Genomic DNA, 23,413 nt, shown 5'->3' on the forward strand with positions numbered 1-23,413 from the left:
ATGTCAGCAATTCCTTGGGGTGGGAGATTGCAGCCTTCACGTGGTCCGCCCTGTTTCGACGAATGCAATCAACCTGGTGTGCACAATCAGATAAGATCAAATAGAACAAGGTGTCCTATAACGTTAGGCTGTGCTCACCATACGCAAGAAGAAGCAATTCCTGCCTCCCTTCCCCTTTTGTTGGTTTGTTGATCCAAATTTCAGTATCTGCATTATCCTATGGTTTTCACAGGAAAAGAATGTACAAGAAGATCCTTCTACAGCCAATGAATGGCAATTCATGAACAATAATTCAATTTGGGTAATAAAGGATATTTATTTAAATATCAAAAAAGTTGGGTGATGTTAAACCAGTTCAAAGATGGAACTTTATCAACCTTCTTCGCTTCTCCAAACTGACAAGAGCACCAGTTAAATGCATTTTAATAGATACTCATTAACACTTGCAGTCCCAAGAAGGCAGTACTCAAATAAAAGCCCAATGAACTTTCAGTGTAAACAAGCCGACTTTCTATTTTAATTACAAAAGCTTGACCTTGCATGAGAGGAACTGGCCTGATGCACAATATTACGATGGAGCTGAGAAACAATAACACTGAAGAATTCAGGAAATAAACAGGATCTTGAAATGTTTCATTAGGGCTTCTGGGCAATAAATTATGCACACATTTATAACCTTGGTGTTTAGTCCACTGCAGAGAGTTTGTCAGCCTTATTTATTTGATAATTCTCCTCCAATACATTATGCAGGTCCAAATTGTCCAATCTTGAAAATGGACTCCAGTAGACTATGACATCAGCAACAACACAAAAGAGAGTCAAAAATAATGGAACATTCCTCATTTATTCGTGCCATTGTCTTTTTGCAGTTATGTTGCACACCTAAAACCCTGTGAAGCCGACACCGATATTCCTACAAAAAAAGATACACAGTGTTGGAGTAACTCAGCATCGCTGGAAAACATGGATAGTGACGTTTAGGGTCGGGACCCACTGACATTCTTACATTAGAATTTATCAACAAACTGGTATTATGAATAACATAAATACTGTTTGTTATTCTGTGGAAACTGGATAAATGCACTGCGTGGAGTGTATGACCAATTCCAGATTTTTGCTGAGACGATCTTATCTGGATGAAGTTGAGGTAGCGGAATTACTTCAGTGTCTCCATGGGAGGAGGGGGAGGGGGGGGGGAGAGTAATATGAAATCTGCTAGCGTTCTTCCTTTTGATTGGTTTCTATTCAGTCCTATGGAATACGTTTCAGCAGAAAAGTGGGGGTGGGGCAAGTAAAATCATGTTTAGCTGCAATGTCGTTCCATGATTTAATAGCCTGTGGCAGCAGCTGTCTGACCTTGCATTTGACGAATGAAAAGTCATTACATTACTGGGTGACAATTAAAACTCGGCTTGTGACAGCTCCTTACAGTTAGGGGTGCAGTAGTATCCAGAAGCCTGGGTTATTGGTCCAGACACAAAGTAGAGTCATGTCACGCTAGCTAGAGAATTTAAAATTTAAATCTAGATCAATTGGAAAAATAGGCCAAAGATTGGTAGATGGAATTATCATGGACAAGTGCATATGTTACATCTTGGTAGGTTAAACCAGGATAAGACTTGCCCTGTAAATAACATGGCCCTGGAGAATGCTGTACAACAGAGCGAACCGGAATCCCCGGAAAGTGGTAACACAGGGTAGTGAAGGTGTTTGGCATGCTGCCTTCATCAGTCAGGACATTGAGCACAAACTTTGGAATGTCACGTTACATTTGTACAAGACATTGGTAAGTGCGCTTGGAGTATTGTGCTCCGTTCTGGTCACCTAACATAAGGAAGGATGTCATTAAACTGAAAAGAGTGCAGAAAAGCTTCACGAGGGTAACACTGGGACTGGCGGGCTTGAGTTACAAGGAGAGACGGAATATGCTGGGGCTTTGTTCCCTGAGCGGTGATCTTAATGAGGTGAACAAGATCATGAAGGGCATGGATAAGGTGAATGGTCACAGTCTTTGTCCCAGAGGGGGAGTCTAAAACTAGAGGTCATAGGTTTAAAGTGAGAGTGAAAAGATTTAAAGGAGACCTAAGGGGCAACATTTTCACACAGAGGGTGGTGAGAATATGGAATGAGTTTCCAGAAGGAGTGGTAGAGATGAGTACAATGACAACTTTTAAAAGCATTTGGACTGGTAGACGGATAGAAAAGATTTAGAGGAATATGAGCACATGGGATTAGCTTCGGTAGGCAACTTGGTTGATATGGATAGTTTGGTTCATGCTGCATTTAGAGGTCTTTCATTTTGCTTGTTATTTACATAAATGAACATCAAGAGAATAAGTTAAAAAAATACAGGGTACAGGAAAGTAGCAAATTTTGGAACAATCTTTATTTCTGCTTAGTGAGGCTTAAATTCATAGACTGGAGAAAAAACTTAAAATGAGATTCAGTTTACCTGTAGGAAGCTCTTAATTCTGTTATGATCGGTCCCTGTGATCGTCCCTTTCTTTGTAATGACTGCCATTATTGTGCTTATTTCTCCTATCTTTGCTTTTGGCACTCTCAGAGTCTGAATCTCTCTCCTCTCTCTTGTTGCGATCATTCTTTCTATACTTGTCTCTATTATCATACTTAGTATCAAACCTCTCTTCTCTCCGTATTTTCTCTCGTTGATAACTCTGTCTTTCTTCATCATGTCTGGCCTCTGTTCCATCACTGTAGTTGCATCTTGAGTCTCTTCCTGATGTTTCATTGCAAGTTCCTCGTCCAGTTTGATCATTTCTTCGCCTTTCTTCCCTCTCAAAGTTTCTAGACTGATTTCTCTCATTGTATTTCCCTCTATTTCTCATTTCATCTGCTTCAGCTGAGTGTCTTCTGTCAGTTGTTGTTTCTCTTTGGTCATTACTACAGTCTCCTTGAGACTCTCGGTTTGTATTGGCATACTTCTCATATCCCGCATCCTCACATTCCCTCTTGACCCTTACTGGGGGTGAAGCCGACTGACTTTGGCTCCTGGTCTTAGCAACATGCTTAGAGCTTTGTTCCTCCTTGATTTTTTTCTCCTTTTTTTCTTTCTTTTTCTTTTTTTTCTTTTCTAAAGAACAAAAATATTTTGGTGAATATGTGTTCAAGAACAGAGGCAATCATAGCTGCAATTTAGAAGGATGAGAGGTGATATAGAAACATATAAAATTATTAAGGGATTGGGCAGGCTGGATCAGGGGTCGGCAACCTACGGCCCATGGGCCAGATTCGGCCCGTAACCCAAAATCATCCGGCCCGCAGGCGTATCCATTTTCAATTAGTTTTCGCAACCTGGGAACTGTAGCCAGTCCCGGGCACGTGAGCTAATCTGGGAACTACAACTAATCCCGGGGACGTGAGCTATTCTATGCGCTACAGCCGGTCCCAGGGCACGCAGGCGACGTGGGCGCTACAGCCAGTCCCGGGGCACGTAGGCGACGTGGGCGCTACAGCCAGTCCCGGGGACGCGAGCCGGTCTGGGAACTGCAGCCAGACTCAGGGATGCGAGCTGATCTGGGAACTGCAGCTCGTCCCGGGGCACGCAGGCGACCTGGGAACTGCAGCCAGTTCCGTGGCAGGCGAGCCGGTCTGGGAACTGCAGCCAGTCCTGGGGCACGCGAGGGACCTGGGAACTACAGAAAACTAATTGAAAAACACGTGAAAACTAATGTGAAAAACAACACCAAGTGGCACACTGGCGATAGATGTGGCCCGCCATCCGCTCACAGACATGGGTCCTGGCCCCTATGCAGAACTAGGTTTGCCGACTACTGGGCCAGATGCAGGAAAAATGTTCCCATGTTAGGGGAGTCCAGAACCAGGGGTCACAGTTTAAGAATAAGGGGTAGGCTTTTTAGGACTGAGATGAGGAAAAATATTTTCACCCAGAGAGTTGGGAATCTGTGGAATTAACTGCCACAGAAGGCAATGGAGGCCAGTTCACTGGATGTTTAAGAGAGAGTTGGGTATAGCTCTTAGGGCTAGTGGAATCAAGGGATAAGGGGAAAAAGCAGGAACAGGGTATTGATTTTGGATGATCCGCCTTGACCGTATTGAATGGCGATGCTGGCTCGAAGAGTCGAATGGCCTACTCCTGCACCTATTTTCTATGTTTCACACAATGGAATTATTCCCTGTTTCTGAGAGCAATCAGCATTCATTACTTTAGAGAGCTGTGGTAAAGTAAAACTTTTTTTATATCAATATTCATTTCCTTTAATTCGTCTTTTCCCTGGCAGCAATTGGAAGTTATGGTCAATGACCTCTGTGTGCCAAAAATAAATAGGTGATGGCCAGTTACCATGAAATCAATAACTCTAATGTGACCATCCTTAAAAGGCACATTCCTTGAAAATGTTAATCTACTCGGAGTGAGTAGATTTTTTGCGTTACCTTTTTTCCGCTTTTTCGTTGGCACCTCGGCAGTAATCTCATCAGAGGATTCCGAGGATGCTGATGCTGAGAGAGGTGCTTTTGGTGCACAGCCTTCCTCCCTCAGTGCTTTGGTCACACTATCAATATCATCGTCATCTTTTGGAGGGCGGTAATTGGCCACATGGTCAACACGGATTGTCCTTCCCTTAATCTAAAAGGTAAATGTATGCAAGTTACGAGACATTTGGCCTTACTAGTCCATACCCAGCAGAGAGCTCAAATCATTATTTTTCCCTTTTTCCCTGTAACTCTTCGTGTCCATTGAACTTCATTCATCCAACTACAGAAAACATCTGCTAATTATCCTGCCCCATTCATTCATTAAACAGTATACTAATAATTTTGCTAGACTAAACCAGAAGCTCAGAGTACTATGGCAACCATTGCAGATATAATGAATTTTGTTTGCTCGTCATTTGTAACATGAGTTCCAATCAATGGTAAAAGCAAAATGTACCATAAAGATCTAAGTTACAATCTTAAACCTTGCTATTTTAATGCTCCATTTCAATTCTGTTACTATTCTTTTGCATTGTTAGAAAGAAAAAAACATGCCACTGAGAGGAGGCAGCTGAGATGGTTCCTCAGGATGACATTCCTCGTAGCAGGCAGAAGGGAATCTGTCATTGCCACAATCAGATATATCATGTTAAAGCATTTCAGAGTTCTGCGGGCAAGCTCTCTCCCCAGATGAGGTCATGAATTTGCACCACAGTACTTCTCGATCATGTCTAAAAGAAACAGCAGTAATTTCATTTGGTCTATTGGCCTTGATGTTACTTCAGCTGTTGGATTGCCTTTTCAACCTCACGCTACACTGGGCTACTGCTGAGAATATAACATGAAACATAGTGAAAGACATTTCTGACAAAGACATGATTTTAGAAGCTCTCTTTCTAGTGGGTTAGTTGGCCACTGTTCATGATAAGCTCTCCTCCATACATGGAACACAGCAGGGTACATCCTTAGACAATAGGTGATTTTCACAAGCTGAAGAATCCTATTATATTGCGTTCTCCTGAGGTCATTCCATCCACCATCAGTTGACAAGTGACAAGTATTTTGTTGGACCTCAGCCTTCAGATGCCTCTAGATTTTGTTTTTATTTCCCTCGAGTCGTCATGGTGTGTCTAGTCCAAGAATGTGTAACATTTATTAGCCCCTGGGTGTCCTTGAATTCAAATCAAACCACAAGTTTGTTGGTCATAGGAGCAGAATTCGGCCATTCAGGCCATTCAGTCTCTACTGCCATTCAATTATCTGATTGAAGATAGCTGATCTATCTTTCTCTCATAATACCATTCTCCTTCCTTCTCCCCATAACCCTTGACAGCTTTACTAATCAAGAATCTGACAATCTCTGCCTTAAAAATACCCAATGACTTAGTCTCCATTGCCATCTGTGGCAATGAATTTAACACATTCACTGCACTCTGACAAAATTAGTGTTTTCCAGTAGAGAAACCGAGAGGTTCTCACGTGGCAGCTGGCCACAGGAAATACATATCTAAAAAGATCCTGGTGCAGCTTGCACTGTGGATAATGTTCACTAAAGCAAGATACTGGAAGATCCTATCAGACCATGAAACTATGGCCAGAAAGAAACAATATCTTCTCGGTTCAATAATTTTTTTTTTTGTAAAAGTGGATGTGTAGGACATATGAATAAAGTCACACTGACAAAATTGCACATAGAATTGCAGAAGTGAGCATATATGTGCATTCAAGTACCATGTATTTGAATAGATAGCTTCTTATTCTGACTCTCCTTTGTAGGCTAACAACAGAACAATGAATGAGCCTAAATCAGTTAGCAATTAGATTAACGTTCATAAGTACCAAATGTAAATCTGTTGTTTGTTTAAAATCTTAAAGACAGTACTTTAATTTTTATATCTTCATGAGTGTGCAATGGTGCAAGTTTAAAAAGATTACCTTGCATTTCACACTGGAAAAAAAGGTCAAACCTGTTTTTACAGAACTGTCAGCAGGAAAAGGCAGATATCTGTGTGATTCGCAGAGAAATACACGATCCCACTCTATACCCACCTTGATTCCATTAAGGTTGTCCACAGCTAATATGGTGCTCCTCTGATCTTCATAGCAGAGAAAGCAGAAACCTTTTGATTTCCCAGTCTTCTTGTCTCGAACAAGATTAATGTTAACAATCTCTCCATACCTGTCACATGGAAATTAATGTTCAGTAGGTATCATGCCAACTCCAAATGCAGCGTTATCAGATGCTGCACATCACTAGCAATTCCACAGCAATCTCATCTGTACATATCCCATCTTCCTCAGTAATCCTTCCATTCAGCTTGATTGGAAAGAGGTAACCTCTGACCTCTTCCTCACACACTTCTTTCCAGTGTGCCAAGGATCCGTGACTGAGGGTGGGGAAGAGACGAGGTCACAAAGATAAATCTGTGTGGAGCCCTGCCGTCGCTTTTGCATTTTCTGACTGCAAATAATATAAGGTTACGAGTACATTGTTACCTCATCTCACACAAACTCCATCAAATTGTGTGCACTACATTAAATCCTCTTTTTTACACTCTAACCTTGCTTAGCCATCCCATCTCACTGGTTTTCTTTCCGTGCTTAAAGTTTCAGGCTATTTAACAAGCACGGTCTCGAAATTACTACCTCCATCCTTTTAAAATCTTTGTGACTATGCAGTTACACTATTCTCTCCAAGGAATGATTTGAAATCCTTCATCACAATATATGCACCATCCAATAAAAGATGGGTTGGCTGGTACACTCCAAATTTGCACTTCAGAGGTATGTGTGTTGAAAGGAACTGCAGATGCTGGTTTATACTGAAGATAAACACAAAGTGCTGAGTTACTGCAGAGATATGACTGGGTAGACATTGGGGCACAGCTGAAGAAGCACCTAAGCCAATATCAGGTTATTCAAGTTTGGCTGTGAGGGTATACCGTATAAAACACTACTATCAAACTGTCAAGAAGGTGCTGATGTTGTGAAATTGTGCCACCTACAGGGAGAAAACTAGATCATTTTCACCAAAACTGAAAAGAAAATATATAAACTAATCATGTATTGATGCTTTTAAAGAACCTTAGAAATAGCAGCAAAAGTAGTCCTCCACCATTCAATATGATCATGACTGGCATTTCACTTCCACTCTCCTGCACTCCCCCCAATTATTTTTATTCTCTCAGTTTCCAAAGATTTACCAATATCTTTAGAGTGTAATCAGTGACTGAGCCTGCATAGTTCTTGTCCAGCATTTACACAGTTAGTCATTGGGACAAATTTGTATAGTACCTTTCACAACACAAGGCAGATTGTGTATAAGAGCTACCTTTGTGGCGATGCAGGAAGTGAGGCAGGCTACTCACGTACAGCAATGTTCCAGACACAGGGTCTGCTTGTTATCTGAACAACTGGCCCATATACATGGCAAGATTTAGTAGTCCCAGTGGAGTCAGTGGTAGGACAACTACAATTGATCTCTGTACCATTGTCAGAGCTGTTAACTACTCAAGGGTACTTTCAAGCGAAAGTAAGATTGAGTTCAGATGTGCTGCTTCTATGGTTGAATGTCCAGGTGTTACTATCAAGATTTAAATTTGCTTATTAGCCACTTTGTTAAAATATACCAGCAGGCCACACCTATGTAACAAGCATAGAAACATAGAAACATAGAAAATAGGTGCAGGAGTAGGCCATTCGGCCCTTCGAGCCTGCACCGCCATTCAATATGATCATGGCTGATCATCGAACTCGGTATCCTGTACCTGCCTTCTCTCCATACCCCCTGATCCCTTTAGCCACAAGGGCCACATCTAACTCCCTCTTAAATATAGCCAATGAACTGGCCTCAACTACCTTCTGCGGGAGAGAATTCCAGAGATTCACCACTCTCTGTGTGAAAAAGGTTTTCCTCATCTCGGTCCTAAAAGATTTCCCCCTTATCCTTAAACTGTGACCCCTTGTTCTGGACTTCCCCAACATCGGGAACAATCTTCCTGCATCTAGCCTGTCCAACCCCTTAAGAATTTTGTAAGTTTCTATAAGATCCCCCCTCAATCTTCTAAATTCTAGCGAGTACAAACCGAGTCTATCCAGTCTTTCTTCATATGAAAGTCCTGACATCCCAGGAATCAGTCTGGTGAACCTTCTCTGTACTCCCTCTATGGCAAGAATGTCTTTCCTCAGATTAGGAGACCAAAACTGTATGCAATACTCCAGATGTGGTCTCACCAAGACCCTGTACAACTGCAGTAGAACCTCCCTGCTCCTATACTCAAATCCTATTGCTATGAATGCTAACATACCATTTGCCTTCTTCACTGCCTGCTGCACCTGCATGCCTACTTTTAATGAATGGTGTACCATGACACCCAGATCTCGTTGCATCTCCCCCTTTCCTAATCGGCCACCATTCAGATAATAATCTACTTTCCTGTTTTTGCCACCAAAGTGGATAACCTCACATTTATCCACATTATACTGCATCTGCCATGCATTTGCCCACTCACCCAGCCTTTCCAAGTCACCTTGCAGCCTCCTAGCATCCTCCTCACAGCTAACATTGCCCTCCAGCTTCGTGTCATCCGCAAACTTGGAGATGTTGCATTCAATTCCCTCGTCCAAATCATTAATATATATCTTAAATAGCTGGGGTCCCAGAAGTGAGCCTTGCGGTACCCCACTAGTCACTGCCTGCCATTGTGAAAAGGACCCGTTTACTCCTACTCTTTGCTTCCTGTCTGCCAGCCAGTTCTCTATCCACATCAATACTGAACCCCCAATACCGTGTGCTTTAAGTTTGTATACTAATCTCTTAAGCATGCGTGATTGCTGTGTAGCAAGCATGATATATACAGTGCATTCAGAAAGTATTCACACCCCTTCACTTATTCCACATTTTGTTACGTTACAGCCTTATTCTAAATTGGATTAAATTCTTTTTTTTAGTCATCAATCTACACACAATATCCCATAACAAAAAAGTGAAAACAGGTGTTTAGACATTTTTGCAAAGTAATTAAAAAGAAATAACTGAAATATTACATTTACATGTGATATTTCAGTACTTTACTAAGTACTTTGTTGAGGCACCTTTTGCAGCGATTACAGCCTCAAGTCTTCTTGGGCATAACAAGCCTGGCACACCTGAATTTGGGTAATTTCTCCCATTCTTCACTGCAGATCTTCTCAAGCTCTGTCAGGTTAGATGGGGAGCATCGATGCACAGCTATTTTCAGGTCCCTCCAGAGATGTTCGATCGAGTTCAAGTTCGGGCTCTGGCTGGGCCACTCAAGGACATTCACAGACTTGTCACAAAGCCTCTCCTGCGTTGTCTTGGCTGTGTGCTTAGGGTCATTGTCCTGTTGGAATGTGAACCTCTGCCCCAGTCTGAGGTCCAGAACGCTCTGCAGCAGGTTTTCATCAAGAATCTCTCTGTACTTTGCTCCGTTCATCTTTCCCTCGATCCTGACTATTTCCCACTGGAAAACATCCCCACAGCATGATGCTGCCACCATCATGCTTCACCGTAGGTATGGTATTGGCCAGGGGATGAGCGGTGCCTGGTTTCCTCCAGACGTGACGCTTGGCATTCAGGCCGAAGAGTTCAATCTTGGTTTCATCAGACTAGAGAATCTTGTTTCTTGTGGTCTGAGAGTCCTTTTGGTGCCTTTTGGCAAACTCCAAGTCATGTGCCTTTTACTGAGGAGTGGCTTCCATCTGGCCACTCTACCATAACAACCTGATTGTTGGAGTGCTGCAGATATAGTTGTCCTTCTGGAAGGTTCTCTCATCTCCACAGAGGAACTCTGGAGCTCTGTCAGAGTGACCATCGGGTTCTTGGTCACCTCCCTGACCAAGGCCCTTCTCCCCCGATTGCTCAGTTTGGCCGGCGGCCAGCTCTATGAAGAGTCCTGTTGGTTCCAAAGTTCTTCCATTTAAGAATGACGGAGGCCACTGTGCTCTTTGGGACCTGCAATGCTGCAGAAATAGTTTTATACCCTTCCGCAGATCTGTGTCTCGACACAATCCTGTCTCGGAGGTCTACGGACAATTCCTCCATCTTCATGGCTTAGTTTTTGCTCTGACATGCACTGTCAACAGTGGGACCTTATATAGACAGGTGTGTGCCTTTCCAAATCATGTCCAAACAATTTAATTTACCACTGGTGGACTCCAATCAAGTTGTAGAAACATCTCAGGACAATCAATGGAAACAGGATGAAACTAAGCTCAATTTTTTGTATCATAGCAAAGGGTCTGAATACTTATGTAAATGTTTCAGTTATTTCTTTTGAATTACTTTGCAAACATTTCTAAACTTCTGTTTTCCCTTCTTCGTTCTGGGGTATTGTGTGTAGATTGATGATTAAAAGAAATGAATTTAATCCATTTTAAAATAAGGCTGGAACACCTCCAAATCTGAGGAAGGACATTATTGCCATAGAGGGAGTGCAGAGAAGGTTCACCAGACTGATTCCTGGGATGTCAGGACTGTCATGAAGAAAGACTAGATAGACTTGGTTTATACTCTCTAGAATTTAGGAGATTGAGAGGGGATCTTATAGAAACTTACAAAATTCTTAAGGGGTTGGACAGGCTAGATGCAGGAAGATTGTTCCCGATGTTGGGGAAGTCCACGACAAGGGGTCACAGCTTAAGGATAAGGGGGAAATCCTTTAAAACCGAGATGAGAAGAACTTTTTTCACACAGAGAGTGGTGAATCTCTGGAACTCTCTGCCACAGAGGGTAGTCGAGGCCAGTTCATTGGCTATATTTAAGAGGGAGTTAGATGTGGCCCTTGTGGCTAAGGGGATCAGAGGGTATGGAGAGAAGGCAGGTACGGGATACTGAGTTGGATGATCAGCCATGATCATATTGAATGGCGGTGCAGGCTCGAAGGGCCGAATGGCCTACTCCTGCACCTAATTTCTATGTTTCTATACCAAAATGTGGAAAAAGTGAAGGGGTCTAAATACTTTCTGAATGCACTGATTGGCCTTAGCCAAGAAATAATGGAAATTAAAGAAAAAAACACTTACTGTGAAAATACACAAATAACATCCCCTTCTGTTAATTCATAAGGCAAGCCACCTAGGAAGAGAGAAAAAGAATGCTTACAGACCAAACCAAACTCTCACAATTGATGTCAATCTTACCAAAAACAATAAATCTACAAATTAAAACCCACAACGGCCTCAGTATGCATAAAATCTGACATTGTCAGTTAACACATTGTCAGTATAATGGGGGGAGGAGGGGTAGGAACAGGGACCATTGGGACTATATTGAATACTTTTTGTAACTTTGTTGGCGCAGTATACAAGGGAACTCTTTGCATACTTGTGTATTTATATGCAAAACAAAGATTTTCACTGTACCAAGTACATGTGACAATAAAGTATCAATCAATATGTGACAAAGGAAACAGTTAGCTGCCTTCTGTGGAACTATTGTTCTCAACAAAGTACAAAGCAAGACACAAAATGCTGGAGTAACTCAGCGGGACAAGCAGCATCTCTGGAGAGAAGGAATGGGTGACGTTTCAGTTTGAGACCCTTCTTCGGGCTGAGAGGAGAGGGTGGGAGAGGAGGGGGGAAGAGGAGAGGGGGGGGAAGAGGAGAGGGGGGGAAGAGGAGAGGGGGGGGGAAGAGGAGAGGGGGGGAAGAGGAGAGGGGGGGGAAGAGGAGAGGGGAGGGGGGGAAGAGGGGAGAGAGGTGGGGGGAGGAGAGAGAGGCGGGGGGGAAGAGGGGGGCTTAACAACAGAAATGTTTAGCTTTAAGCAGTCAAAGAATCTTGAAATGTTAGTAACACTAGTAAGTTTGCGGATGACACAAAGCTGGGTGGCAGTGTGAACTGTGAAGAGGACGTTAGGAGGTTGCAGGGTGACCTGGACAGGTTGAGTGAGTGGGCAGATGCGTGGCAGATGCAGTATAATATAGATAAATGTGAGGTTATACACTTTGGCAGCAAAAACAAGGGGGCAGATTATTATCTCAATGGGGTTAGGTTAGGTAAGGGGGAGGTGCAGCGAGACCTGGGTGTCCTTGTACACCAGTCGTGTACAGTTTTGGTCTCCTAATTTGAGGAAGGACATCCTTGTGATTGAGGCAGTGCAGCGTAGGTTCACAAGATTGATCCCTGGGATGGCAGGACTGTCATATGAGGAAAGATTGAAAAGACTAGGCTTGTATTCACTGGAGTTTAGAAGGATGAGGATCTTATAGAAACATATAAAATTATAAAAGGACTGGACAAGCTAGATGCAGGAAAAATGTTCCCAATGTTGGGCGAGTCCAGAACCAGGGGCCACAGTCTTAGAATAAAGGGGAGGCCATTTAAGACTGAGGTGAGAAAAAACGTTTTCACCCAGAGAGTTGTGAATTTGTGGAATTCCCTGCCACAGAGGGCAATGGAGACCAAATCACTGGATGGATTTAAGAGAGAGTTCGATAGAGCTCTAGGAGCTAGTAGAATCAAAGGATATGGGGAGAAGGCAGGCACGGGTTATTGATTGGGGACGATCAGCCATGATCACAATGAATGGCGGTGCTGGCTCGAAGGGCTGAATGGCCTCCTCCACCTATTCTCTATGTTTCTATGAGCCAACGGCCATCCACACTTCAGTAGAAGTTGCGATCAATGTTGTAAATAGCATTGTAAGGCACCGTGCCCGTTGATATTTTCAACGATGATGATGATGAAGAGTTAATTAGTGGCTATTCTGAAACTTTGAACATAAATAAGTTAGAGAAATGAAGTAATGTTCCAGTTAAGAACACCAAACCATTGCAATGCAAAAGTAGCTTCAACTATGACTTCAAATCACTCAGACTGTTGCCAGACATTTTAAATTTGGGAGATGACTTAATGTGGAATAACTGAAATGAGCCACACAAAGCATAATGCATTAACCCGACAGACGTCAATTATTCATACAGACAGTTTTAATGGTAGTCTTGAAGCCCATTTTCATCTTGATAGGAGTGTCCAGAGTTCACTTGTAACTATCAGGCTGGTAGATAGAAATCAAAGCTGATGTGTGGGAATCATACCCACAAACAGAACTTCCACCGGCAATGCAGTGAATTAGCGCATTGGAGATTGAACTTCCACAATAATAGTCCGTGGTTAGCAGTGAATAACTCAGCTCCAACCCACCCCATTCATAGAAAAATGAATTCTAGAATTTGGAAATAAATGTCCATGCACTTGAAGCTTATTCTTCTCAATAAAGTTAAATGAATTAATACTTAGATATTGAACGACAATACCATCAGCCCACTGGTTTCTGCGGCCTCAAACAACTAAGAGGCTGCAAAAGGTTTTACTCACCAAGGAAGACCCAGGCACTGTTCTTGTACTCTGAGTGCCAGGAGACTTTATCTTGAATGCCTAGTGCTGCCTCTCTTTCATTCAACTCATTGATGAGCTTCACTTTGGTCAGTGGACTATGGGGATAAAAATAGAGGTTGCTTAGAGGCTGGCACAAAAATGTTTCTCAAATTAAACAGCAATCTGAATTTACTTACCTTTCCCTCTGCCAACTGAATCAAATAACATTTCGTTGAATGCAATCAACCTGGCGTGCCAGGTTGATTGCATTTGACGAAACAGGGCGGACCACGTGAAGGTTGCAATCTTACACCCCAGATGTTAAGCTCACAACAGACAATACGTGCAGGAGTAGGCCATTTGGCCCTTCGAGCCAGCACCACCATTCACTGTGATCATGGCTGATCAACTACTGGACTGGGGTGAGAGATTGCAACCTTCACGTGGTCCGCCCTGTTTCAACAAATGTAATCAATCTGGCATGCAAAATCAAATAAGATCAAATAGAACAAGTTGTCCTACAACTTTAGGCTGTGCACGCCATATGCAAGAAGAAGAACTACTGGACTTCAGTTCGCAGGCTTTTCCCTGCAGCCCTTCTTAAATAAAGACACAACATTTGCCACCCTCCAGTCTTCCGGTATTTAATGGCGACTTGTAAATTTCTGCCAGGGCACCTGCAATTTCCTCTAGCTTCCTCGGATATATCTGATCAGGCCAGGGAGATTTGTCTCCTTTCATACAAGTCAGAACCTTCTGCACCTCTACGACTGTAATACTGACTGCTCTCAAGACACTTGCATTGATTGCCCCAAATTGCCTAATCCTCATGTCTGCATGGTGAAAACAGAGGGCAAATACTGGTTGAGGACTTTGCCCATCTCCTGTGGCTCCACGCAGAGATGACCTCTTTGATTCTTGATGTCCCTGTATGGACATAACATCTCATGGGATTATTCTTAATGCTTCCTGTCAGAGCTATCTCCTGCCCCTTTTAGCCCTCCTGATTTCCATTTTTTAGCTTGCTCCTTAGTTCCTAAAACTCCTCCAGGGAAACACTTGATCTCAGCTGCTTGATCCCATGCCTCTCCTTCTTACTCGTGACCAGAGCCTCAATTTCCTCAGTCATCCAAGTTCCTGACGCTCACCTGCCTTGCCCTTCAATCTAACAGGAGCGTGCATGTCCTGGGCTCTTGACTTTCATGATGACATAATTTAACAGGTAGCAGTGCTTGGATCAGTGGTGTTGCCATGATGTTTTGTGCATGTTTTTCTGATAATACAGGGTATTGGCTCTGACAAAACTGTGTCCAAGAATTTTATCAGCAGGATAACTCAGTTTGAGATAGCTTTTGCCACTTTTTCCTTGCCAATCACACCTTTCCAATGGCTTGCATTCTTTTCAGCTCAGACACAAGTCATCCACGAGGATCAATTTGACTTTCTCTTGGACTTTTCCCAAAATCAAGGTAGAAGTCTTCTTTGGTCGCATCTGTAGTTTCCAGAACTGGAGCATATTCACAGACAAGGAAAGTGTGCTGGGCCCACATTAGAATGAACTACAGCATCTTGAGATGTTCACTTATCACAAAAGGCAGTCACTGAGACACCAGGCTAGCACATTCTTGAGGGAAAAGCATGAGGTCCTGTTCCTCCTCTGGTTTGCCCTGCAGAAGGTCTACCTTTCTTCTTTCAGCTAGCTATCTCCAGTCTGTTTAACTCATTATGAGCAGTGATATCAATATCCAAGTTTCTGAGTCTACAGGCTATAACGGAGGGTGGGTTTTAGGTCTCTTGTCATTGGAGATTGTCCAGAAGATCCTAATGTTCAGGTCCCAAGTTTCATATTGAGGGGTGGAAATTACCAGAATGTGACGCATACACTTGCCATATTTCTTACCTTTTGTCAAAGTGGTCCTAGAGGTGTGTACACCTGAGCTTGTTGCATGAACATTAACTAACACGCACACAAAGGTGGGCTCATCCATAGATACTCTTGCCCGCTCACCTACCCTTCCAACAGGCAAACACTGACTGAGGCGAGATTCCAAGTTGAACAGACTTCTATTGGCAAAACAATACAGCTCAGCTAACCTTGCCCATAGTACAATTAATCAACAGGACCCTGTCATTAATAATACATAGAAAATAGGTGCAGGAGTAGGCCATTCGGCCCTTCGAGCCTGCTCGGATCTTCAATATGATCATGGCTGATCATCCAACTCAGTATCCCGTACCTGCCTTCTCTCCATACCCCCTGATCCCTTTAGCCACAAGGGCCACATCTAACTCCCTCTTAAATATAGCCAATGAACTGGCCTCAACTACCTTCTGTGGCAGAGAATTCCACAGATTCACCACTCTCTGCGTAAAAAATACATTAAGAATTGAGTGCTGGTGCTGGAAGCAAGCTGCATCTTTTGAATAAAAGGATCCTCATCTACCAACACAAATAACAATAGCGAAGATAGACACAAATTGCTGGAGTAACTCAGCGGGTCAGGCAGCATCTCTGGAGAAAAGGAAAAGGTGACACTTCAGATCCAGGCCCTTCATCAGACTGGGAGTCAGGAGAGAGGGGGAACGAGGGATATAGACGGTACCTGGGAGAAATTAATTGAAGATATGCAAAAAGCAACGATAGTCAAGGTAATGGGGGTGGATTGAGTTGCTCCAGCTTTTAGTGCTTGTGTTCGGTTTAAACCAGCATCAGTTCCTCCCAACAACAACAGTGGCCACACAACTTGCTCGCTCAGGCGACCAGAGTTATGGCCCTGGCGACTCCAGCAGCAGCGACTCTGAGCTCCTACTCACTTCATGTTGTCGCCGCTCCCAGTCTCCACCAAAGATCCGAGCTCATCTAAGATCCGAACTCATCTAGTATCTTTGGATCAGAGCTCATCTAGTATCTTTGGTCTCCAAGGCCGAGCCCCGCTTGCGGCCCAGCAACAGCAGCAGCGTCGGCGTCGGCGGCGGCGGCGACCGAGGGACCGCGCAGCTCCACCGACACCACCATCTACCGACAACATGCGCCAACCACAAGCTCCTCGTTCCTCAACAGCATTTATTAATGCAGGTAAAATTAAAAAAGTGTGCAGGAAGGTATTGCAGACGCTGGTTTACACCGAAGATAGACACTGGAGTAACTCAGCGGGACAGGCTGGAGAGAAGGAATGGGTGACGTTTCGGGTCGAGACTCTTCTCCAGACTGTCCACAACGTGCTGGAGGAGTTCAGTGTGTCAGACAGTGTGTAGAGGCAATAGACAGACGGCGTTTGGAGTTGGGACCCTTTTTCAGACGGTAGGGATAGGGACAGGGACAGGGACAGACAGAGACAGGGACAGAGAGAGAGACAGAGAGACAGAGACAGGGACAGGGACAGGGACAGGGACAGACCGAGACAGAGAGAGAGAGAGAGAGAGAGAGACAGAGACAGGGACAGACAGAGACAGGGACAGACAGAGAGAGAGAGACAGGGACAGAGACAGACAGGGACAGACCGAGACCGGGACAGAGACAGAGACAGAGAGAGACAGGGACAGGGACAGAGAGACAGAGAGAGAGAGAGAGAGAGACAGGGACAGGCAAGTTTACAGGTGTGGGAGGGTTGATGAGCAGATGGGTGGACAAAGGCCAGAAATAAAAGGGGAGCTACAAAAAAAAGATATCAGATAAGGATGAAGAGCAGTGTAATGTAAAGGTAGAATTAGATAGTAGGATGGGAGAAATGCGGTGTGTGTACTGGGGTGAGGACACAAGAAAGAGAGAGGGGGAGTGGATGGGTAGTATTACTTAAAATTAGAGACCTATATTCATGCCATTGATTGCAAGCTACCCAACTGGAAATATGAGGTGTTATACAGGGGGCCGCAGAGCGTTTTTGGAAGTGAGGGGGCTGAGCGATCACTGATCACTAGCCTTGGGGGTACCCGGCGAGGGAATGGAGAGACCGAGTGGGGAGACTGTGTGGGAGGGGGCGCCCCCCCCCCCCCATGGTAGGGACTCTTTGAAATTTGATGTTTTAGTGGTGTGAGAAATGACTACTGGAGTTTTCAACATCTTTATTCAAAAGTTCGATATCCAGTATACAGGTTCTCCAGACACGTCTGCCCACAACGATGGTCAGCGCCAAAGATCATAGAGGAGCAAGATAGACCACTCCTCCGAAATCCAATGGACTGACGTGTAGTACGTGACGGAACGTCACGGCCGCCATTTCTTTAAGCGACACGCGACTTCCGGCATGTCGACAATCACACACGTGATACTACGCGTTTTTCGAGGAGTGGTCTATCTTGCTCCTCTATGATCTTTGGTCAGCGCTGAACTAACGCGCACAAGTGAAAAACCGCGCGAAACAAGCAGCCCCTCCCGAGTCACGTGACCGCGGCTTCCGAACGCCGGGTTCGATATCTGCGTGCGCTAGCAGGCGCCGGTACAATGTATTAAAATCATGTTTTAGTGCATTGTAGAAGTATGATTTCAATGTTTTTTGTTTGAAGTATTTTTAAGATAATGTAGGGCCTACATAAGAGATAGGAGCAGGTTATTATTTTTGTTATTGCTCGACTGCCAAAAACAGGAGGATAATAATACAGGCCATCCCCCACCTCAAAAAGTGGGGGGATATATCAGGGAAAAATCAGAGTATTTTGAAAGTATGCGTTCTCCTTTCAACGTATATTTCATTTTGATTTGAATTTAGAAACATCAAACCATGACATTAATAAAGGGGGTATATATTTGTGGAAATGTTACTTTTTAAAAAGTCGCTTGCCCAGAGTAGGTGAATCGAGGACCAGAGGACAGATTTAAGGTGAAGGGGAAAAGAATTCATAGGAATCTGATTGGTAACTTTTTCCACACAAAGCTGGGTGTATGGAACAAGCTGCCAGAGGAGGTAGTTGAGGCAGGGACTACCCCAACATTTAAGAAAACAGTTAGACTGATACATGGATAGGACAGGTTCGGAGGGATATGGACTAAAAGCAGGTATTGGAGCTGGGACATGTTGGTGGGTGTGGGCAAGTTGGGCCGAAGGGCTTGTTTTCACACTGTATCACTTTATGACTAGATTATACTCCACCATGCATGAATGCTTCAAAATCAAGTGGTCGAGTTTTATTGCCATATACTCAAGCATAGAAACATAGAAAATAGGTGCAGGAATAGGCCATTCGGCCCTTCGAGCCAGCACTGCCATTCAATATGATCATGGCTGTTCATCTAAAATCAGTACTCCTTTCTTGTTTTTTCCCCATATTCCCTTGATTTCGCTAGCCCCAAGAGCTAAATGTAACTCTCTCTTGAAAATATACAGTGAATTGGCCTCCATTGCCTTCGGTGGCAGAGATTCACAATGTCCGGGTGAAGAAAGTTTGTCCTCATCTCAGTCCTAAATGGCCTACCCCTTATTCTTAAACTGTGACCCCTGGTTTTAGACTCCCTCAACATCGGGTAAATTTTTCCTGCAGTTGCAGTAAGTGAAAATCTAGCAGGCAAGCAGGATGCTTTCTCCAACCACCCCCATTTGAAGGCCACTATCTTCCACCGCATCTACCCAGTGCTTGGTACCTACTTCCAGCAGCCACTGGTTGTCCTCCAGGATGCACCGAGCCGCAGCCTGGTCCATGCCAGTCACCAGGGCGAATTCGGCGCAGAGACTATCACGGCAGCGGCGCGACGCTTCCGACGGCCCGGGACTCTTGCACTGAGGCTGCTCCATGGCCGGAGCTGCAGCGAGCGACTCGCCAGCCCGGCGAACACTCGCCAGCCCCGCTCCCTGTCCACATCTGCACCCGCTGCTGCTTCTGCTTCCATCGCTCCCTCTGCCCCGGCTCTCCAACACCCACGACCAGGTTGCTCAGAGCACAGCAGCGCCTCGTCCAAAGCCGGACACATTGAAACATATCTAGCCAAAAAAGTGGAGGGGGGGGGGGTATCTTACCTGCAGCACTTGTACCCTGGAACATCAAGCTGCCAGTCCTGTCCTCCCATTAGCTAAGTATCAATAATGACAATATGCCCCAAATTCATCCGCTTTACCTGTCTGACCTCCAGCATTGAATTAAGTTCAATTTAATCCAACTGTCTTTTCTTGCTCCTGCCTTTCCTGTCTACAGAACGTGCTATCACTGACTTCCAGCCTCCCACCTTCCTCACTTCTGCATTGGATCCCTGCCAATTTAGTTTAAACCCTCTGTCAAAACTGCTTGCTAGGAAATTATCCTTCCTCCAGTTCAAGTGCAACCTATCCCTCTCGTACGGGTCAATAAACAATAGGTGCAGGAGTAGGCCATTCGGCCCTTCGAACCAGCACCGCCATTCATTGTGATCATGGCTGATCATCCCCAATCAGTACCCCGTTCCTGCCTTCTCCCCATATTCCCTGACTCCGCTATCTTTAAGAGCCCTATCTAGCTCTCTCTTGAAAGTATCCAGAGAACTGGCGTCCACCACCCTCTGAGGCAGAGAATTCCACAGACTCACAACTCTGGGTGAAAAAGTGTTTCTTCATCTCTGTTCTAAATGGCTTACCGCTTATTCTTAAACTGTGGCCCCTGGTTCTGGACTCCCCCAACATCGGGAACATGTTTCCTGCCTCTAACGTGTCTAAACCCTTAATAATCTTATATGTTTCAATAAGATATCCTCTCATCCTTCTAAATTCCAGAGTATACAAGCCCAGCCGCTCCATTCTCTCAGCATATGACAGTCTCGCCATCCCGGGAATTAACCTTGTAAACCTACGCTGCACTCCCTCAATAGCAAGAATGTCCTTCCTCAAATTAGGGGACCAAATCTGCACACAATACTCCAGGTGTGGTCTCACTAGGGCTCTGTACAGCTGCAGAAGGACCTCTTTGCGCCTATACTCAACTCCTCTTGTTATGAAGGTCAACATGCCATTCACTTTCTTCACTGCCTGCTGTACCTGCATGCTTACTTTCATTGACTGTAACAAAGACCCCCAGATCCCATTGTACTTCCCTTTTCCCAACTTGACACCATTTAGATAATCTGCTTTCCTGTTTTTGCTACCAAAGTGGATAACCTCACATTTATCCACATTAAACTGCATCTGCCATGCATCTGCCCACTCACCCAACCTGTCCAAGTCACCCTGCATTCTCATACCATCTTCCTCACAGTTCGTACTGCCACCCAGCTTTGTGTTATCTGCAAATTTGCTAATGTTACTTTGAATCCCTTCATCTAAATCATTGATGTATATTGTAAATAGCTGCGAACCCAGCACCGATCCTGTCTGCCAACCAATTTTCTATCCGTCAGCACTCTACCCCCAATAACCATGTGCCCTAATTTTGCCAAATAAGCTCCTATGTGGGACCTTATCAAATGCTTTCTGAAAGGCCAGGTACACTACATCCACTGGCTCCGAATCTCCTGTCTGCCCCTATACTGCCCCTATAACTAATGAGTGTCCTATCACTATAGCATTGACTGAGTTCACCCTTTGGTTTAGTTTAGAGATACCACATAGAAACAGGCCCTTCGGCTCACTGTCCATGCCGACCAGCGTCCCCCACGCACTAATGCTAACCTCTACACACTAGTGACTATTTGCGATTATACCATGTCAATTAACCTACAATCCTGTTAGTCTCTGGAATATGGGAGAAAGCTGGAGGTCCCGGAAAAAACCCATGCAGGTCACTGGAAGAACGTACAAACTCTCCACAGCCAAGCATCCGTAGTCAGGATCGAACCCGGGTCACTGTGCTGTAAGGCAGCAACTCTCCCGCTGCATCACCGTGCTGCCCTCCTGCTGTGCCTCAAAGCCCAGGCCTGCTGCTCCTCTCTTCTGTATGGTTATCCCCACTGATAGCATCCAATAGGGCACACTTGTTTTTGAGGGAAATAGCCACAAGGTTCCTGCACTCTCTGCCTACTCCCTTTCCTGGTGGTCAACTATCTACTTTCTTCCTATATCTTGCATGTGGCTACCTCACTGTCTCCTATCAATGCCATCTTTGTTCTCCCGTTCCATCCTAAGTCGTCCAGCTACAGCTCCAGACCCTTCGCTCAGTCAGCACACCGCATTTGTCAATCAAATACAACAAGTAAGTGGCATTGGGTCTGGGGTGAGTAATAACTCCAGTTTTCAAGAGGAAATCGGTGCAAATGCATCAAAATATGTGAAAAAGCTTTTTTTTAAATTGGAAACATATGGACAAGTACGACACAAAAATAGGGTTTGAGAGCTGTAATCTTACTTTTTTATCGTACTTGTTTCCAAAGATGCTAGCAATAAAAAAAGTAAGAGGCAGTCTTATTAACTGAGTGATTGCTTTAATGGTCACATCCAGTACATCGTCTTTTATTTACTCCTGTGTGTTCACCTGTACATAGCGTAAAAATCATTTTATATGAAATATTATAGATATATCCTGTGATCATAGAGTCCATGGTATTGGAGGCCTGGAACTACAGTTTTATCCTTATGATGCATGACATGTATGCCAGTCTTGTCCTGCAGGGAATGCTTGAATCCACGTGATCCTCACCATCCTTGCGTCCAGTTGTCTACATACAACTGAATCCTTGACCGATTGCTGGACCATGTTCTTTTTCATGTATCTAGAGTTGAAGAATAATAGATGCCATTATATTCAAGTTCTTTCCCCATCCCAGAGATAAATGGGAGAAGTAAATCGGTCCGATTGTAGGACTTTGGAGCTAAGTTGGCAATGTTTACAGTAAAGGAACACAGGTATAATTTTGCAGCATCGTATTTAAAAGCTTTAAAGTTGCAGGAAATAGGATGCTTGTTAATGATTATGAGTGGCAAACCAACCCATTTTCATGAAAAGCATTGTTAAAGATGGATCAAAATCATTGTTATTCCCCTTTACCAGCAGTAAGACAAATATCAGCATCTGTTTGTTTTTTCATTGTGAAATGATCTGCATTAAAAACCTTTAATGAACATCCTGTGGCGATTATGTCCACACCTAGTAATCCAATCAAAATATGTTGTATTCTGTCTTCTTCACGCACTAAACAATATGCTAGGATATTATGTGTAGGAAGGAACTGCAGATGCTGGTTTAAACCAAAATAGACACAAAAAGCTGGGGTAACTCAGCAAGTCAGGCAGCATCTATGGGGAGAAGGAATGGGTGACGTTTCAGGTCGTGACCCCTCTTCAGTCTGAATCATTCCTTCTTTCTAGAGATGCCTGTCCCGCTGAGTTACTCCAGCTTTTTGTGTCTATTGCCAGAATATTATGACTGGGGAAACAAATGAAATAATTAACATACATATAAAAAGAAACTCATTCAGGGACTAAATGTAATAATGCATAATTGACCATAATATTTGCACTTGCTGCTTTTCAGGCAGATTAAATTTGTATGGTGGACAAGGAACAATGATATCAGACCTATCACAGTACGCCTCAGTCATATAGGAGGAGAAAGCTCAATTCTCTGGTCTACCATTCACCCAAATGGCCAATGTGAATCAGACCAATCTCATCTGAAGAATAGTTCAGCATTTATTAACCAAGCTTACATCTATGTAAATTCATCGCCTGTCTGTGTTTCAACTACAAAAGTAAAACGTTTGCCTACACTTAGACAATACTCTTAATATTG

General features: G+C 44.0%; 1 protein-coding gene across 1 annotated transcript; it reads right to left on the reverse strand.

Moving 5' to 3' along the window:
• Nucleotides 1-291: 291 nt before the first annotated feature.
• Nucleotides 292-16,759, reverse strand: rbmx2 (RNA binding motif protein X-linked 2). The gene is made up of 8 exons (XM_033030514.1): nucleotides 16,697-16,759; nucleotides 16,607-16,656; nucleotides 13,793-13,908; nucleotides 11,500-11,551; nucleotides 6,505-6,634; nucleotides 4,414-4,606; nucleotides 2,453-3,091; nucleotides 292-913 (listed from the first exon to the last, which is right to left on the reverse strand). Exons 2-7 carry the CDS (start codon nucleotides 16,609-16,611, stop codon nucleotides 2,475-2,477), a joined length of 1,113 nt encoding a protein of 370 aa, XP_032886405.1. The 5' UTR covers nucleotides 16,612-16,656; nucleotides 16,697-16,759; the 3' UTR covers nucleotides 292-913; nucleotides 2,453-2,474.
• Nucleotides 16,760-23,413: the final 6,654 nt, after the last annotated feature.

This window comes from Amblyraja radiata, chromosome 12 (genome assembly GCF_010909765.2).
Source record: "Amblyraja radiata isolate CabotCenter1 chromosome 12, sAmbRad1.1.pri, whole genome shotgun sequence".
Taxonomy (NCBI): Eukaryota; Metazoa; Chordata; class Chondrichthyes; order Rajiformes; family Rajidae; genus Amblyraja; species Amblyraja radiata.

Coding starts and splice junctions, on each gene's coding strand:
- rbmx2 (XM_033030514.1), bottom strand. Junction 11,552..13,792: donor CAGTGCCTGGGTCTTCCTTG/GTGAGTAAAACC, acceptor CTCTCTTCCTAG/GTGGCTTGCCTTATGAATTA. Junction 6,635..11,499: donor GTTATTTGTGTATTTTCACA/GTAAGTGTTTTT, acceptor TCCATGTGACAG/GTATGGAGAGATTGTTAACA.